Here is a 3863-nt window from a genome sequence, read left to right on the forward strand (position 1 = left end):
ACTTTAAAACATAATCATTCACATTTCTCATTCATTTCTCATTAACCCTACGATTTCACCTTGTCGTCCGATATTTTCCTTCTACTGCCACTCGACATTTTACTTGAGAAATTTACTAGTGTTTCATTGCTTTCTATGTTTACTTTTAGTTTAGTATTCTATGGCTATTTTAGACTTTAGCATAATGTCATTAGCATATGTTGAATTTACTTTTCGACGTGCATTGCATGATTTCAATTGTCAAATGATTAATTTAATTTAGATGTATCTTGCATAATATTAATGCCTATTGCCAAATGATGAATTTAGAAGGAACATTGCATAATGTCAAATGATGGATTCAATTTAGTAACTTACTTTTAGATTTACAATTTTACATTGTTGATTGCAAAATGCCAAATGATAATTCTAATTCATAATAGTCTAACACGAAATGATGATCATATTTAGATGTACATTTTATAATTATTAAGATTTATTATTTACTAACTTAGTTATTGACATATTGTTGGGATTTTATATTTTATTTTTATATATTAAATTTTTAATCATTTTTATGACTCTGACGTGCCCCCATTTCCTTGGAATTTCCCTAAATTTTAGGGTTGCTTATATACGTCCCCCTTGTGCGTATCCCTGCTCCCGCATTTCCCTGCCCCAAAAACTCAATGGAACATTGAGATTTATCTTCGACGGGAAGAAGGACTGCTTGTAAGTTCGAGCCTCCAAGAGCTAGATTTGAACTCATTAGAGAACTTTTGAGGTCTAAAATGGGCCTCCTAAGAAAAATGTACAACTAAAATAAACTTTATAAGAACCAATAGGATTCAAGATGATGATGTCACCATGGGAGATGATGCACCATTTTTGGGGGGTAAAAAGGTAAAAAGATTAAAAAAATAACAAAATTACTTTTTCAACTTGTATTTTTCAACTTATCTCCCTATGGTTTTACTCAAATTTCGAACAGGAGTACTTGTTGGATGCAAAATTTAATTCCTCACCCAAGGAGTACCCATGTTGCATACTTTTGATGGAACCTGCTTCTCCCTCATGTGTTTAATGAAGACCTACCTGAAGGAATAAATATGAATCAATTTTTGGTTGAGGAGTTACTGCCTGGCCTGACATGGTATCAGAGCCAGCTCCTTTTTTAGCTTTTATGTCCTTTGTAACTCCCTATTATGCTCCTCTGCTCTCCATTTAAAAGCGTTGTCCATACAATGCGCTGCTCCATTCAAAAGCGTTGTCCATACTACCATTTTCCCTGTCTAATGTCTGTCCAATTGCTATTTGTGTAGCCTGAACGCTGCTCCACGCAGTGAATGCTCCACGCAGTAGCCTAAACGTTTGACCTGCTATCGTTTCTTTTTGCCTGAGAAGACTCACGAGAGCCTAGAGCTCCAATTCCATAACTGCAAGTTCATTCTTGTATTTGTTCAAAGATTTTTCCTTATCATGAAGCTGGCGTTTCAGGTGTCGATTGTGTTGATTAGCTTCACTAAGCTTCCTAATAAGCTTCGCTTTAACAGTATCTTCTCGCATGGATTCCAACTCGGTACTATCAACTGGCTGTCCAAAATAACTTCTAGAGAAGTCTGATGAAGCTCCATTAGAATTATCAGTGTACTCTTCTGATAACTCCATAGCTTTCTCTTCGGAACCAACTGTGATAGCAAAGCTTCTTTGCAAACATCTCCATCCCGTATTCCTCCTTGTCTCCACCTTCAAAATCATCTGCGTCTTGGACTGCAACTCTCCACCTCCACCATCTGAATGAGCTTGTCGATGCATTTCTGTTATTCACAAAACCATGTCCGCAACTGATTCCTAGTTGTCCAATGTTTTCATAGTGTTTGAAATGAAAATGTTGGTAGCTGCAACAGAAAATTTTCATGGTAAGAACAAGCATGGTGAGGGAAGATTTGGCACTGTGTACAAGGGAACTACTTGAGATGGAACCGTAATCCTGCGTGCTTGATAACCTGCGTACAAGAATCAAAGCACACCTACATGCTTCATTGTGTGATAGCGTGCTTTGATAACCTGCGTGTGATAGCGTGCTTTGATAACCTGCGTACTTGATAGCATGCTTGATAACCTGCATGTGAGAATCAAAGCTTCTGCACGTAAAAGGGTTGATGCGGAAGTTTTGGCATACACGTTGAAGTAACTGACATGGTATATCGAAGATATATGTTGAAGCCTTTCATTTAGTTCTCGCATAAACAATGAGGTGAGGGAAATATGTTGCATAAAGGTGTAGTGTGAGGTATTGGAGCCCATATTGGTATATGAGGAAGAGATTTGAAATCTTTTGAGAATTCCTAGTGGATTTATGTTTTTATTTTCATTAAAGACAAAGACAGTACATGGAGAGAATGCCCTTTTGAAATGTAAAAAAATTACCACCAGAAGTACAATTTTAATGTATATTGGCAGAAGTTTTTTTCTATCAGCACAAGTTTTTTTTACAGAATGCATTCAATCATATCCATGGTGGGAATAGTTCTCACTGGCAAGGCGAACTATCCTGAATGGTCCCGGATGATAAAACACACCCTCATTTTCAATGAGTTGTGGAGGAGGTGTGTGTCAGAGACGGAGACAATAAACCAGTACAGCCTACCTCAGACAAAGGGCTCGTCATTTGGGACAAGAAGAACATCAAAGCTTACGCATTAATCGCAGCATTTGTAAATGAAGAGGTGAGTCGCCATATTTCATCATATTCAACTGCCTTTGAAGCCTTATAAAAGCTAAAAGAACTCTATGACTCACATTCTGCACTTGAAGTTGTTCAACTCATGATTAAACTCTTCACTCTTGTACTGCAAAATAATGATCCACTTGCTCTTGCATCTGAAGTAAAGTCTATAATGCATAATATCAAATCCACTAAGGTTGAATTGGATATTCTTCTTATCGCTTTTCTCAAGGCACTTTATCCTACTTACTCCAATTATCTTGAGTCATTGCAAGCAAATGGAAATCTCAAGGATATCACCTTTGACTCTCTTGTGAAAAATTTTGCTAAAAGAGAGAAAGCTTTTGGAAAGAAGACAGCCCCTGAATCTTCTGAAGAGGTTGTGTGCCTTGCTCACAAAGAAAAGCATCCTACTCAAGATTCTTCAAGAGGAAGAGGTGGTCGAAGAGGAAGAGGAAGATATTTCAGAGGCAGGGGGGGCAGACATTCTCAAGGAGAAAAGGCAGATTTGCACTGCATTCGCTGCAAAAGAAATGGATCACATGATGCCTCTACATGCAAGCTACCATGGGACAAAATTGAGCAGAAAAGAAACCAACAGAAAGGTAAAACTGATGATACAGACAAAGGTAAAGCACCTGAATCCACTCACTATGTTGTGGCACAATGTAACATTGGAGTAAATGAAGATTTATTTAATGCTTCACTTGCTTCTTGGAAAATGATTGGTTGCTTGATTCAGGAGAAACCTGCCACATGACTCATAGAAAAGATTTTTTTGAAGATTTCACTGACAATGTTGATGGAGTAGTATACTTTGCAGACCAATCAAAAATCAAGCCATCAGGGCTTGGCACAATCAGGCTTAAACTGCCTGGTCTTCCAGACTTTCTTCTGCATCATGTTCTATATCTCCCACAGCTCAAGAGAAACTTGTTGTCCTTGGTCCACATCTGCCAGCAAGGTCACTCCATTCATATGTTTGATGGCAAGCTTGAGGTAAGAAAAGCATCTGACCACTCACTTGTCATGAGGGGAATAGAAGAAGAAAGACTTCTCAAGCTGCAAGGAACCTCTGCTCGTGCACAACATTTCTCATACAATTCTCATCATGAAGAAGGTACACTTCCATCAAGTTTATTATGGCATGCTAGAT

At 38.0% G+C, this 3863-nt stretch overlaps 1 protein-coding gene across 1 annotated transcript; it reads right to left on the bottom strand.

Moving 5' to 3' along the window:
• Positions 1-1395: 1395 nt before the first annotated feature.
• On the bottom strand, positions 1396-1794 carry LOC149140251 (protein PTST, chloroplastic-like). The gene has a single exon (XM_089450938.1). It carries the CDS (start codon positions 1792-1794, stop codon positions 1396-1398), a length of 399 nt encoding a protein of 132 aa, XP_089307064.1.
• Between the last annotated feature and the right edge of the window lie 2069 nt (positions 1795-3863).

The sequence above is a fragment of the Pinus tabuliformis genome, chromosome X (assembly GCF_031772625.1).
Source record: "Pinus tabuliformis cultivar Carrire ecotype Pingquan chromosome X, CPIR1, whole genome shotgun sequence".
NCBI lineage: Eukaryota > Viridiplantae > Streptophyta > Pinopsida > Pinales > Pinaceae > Pinus > Pinus tabuliformis.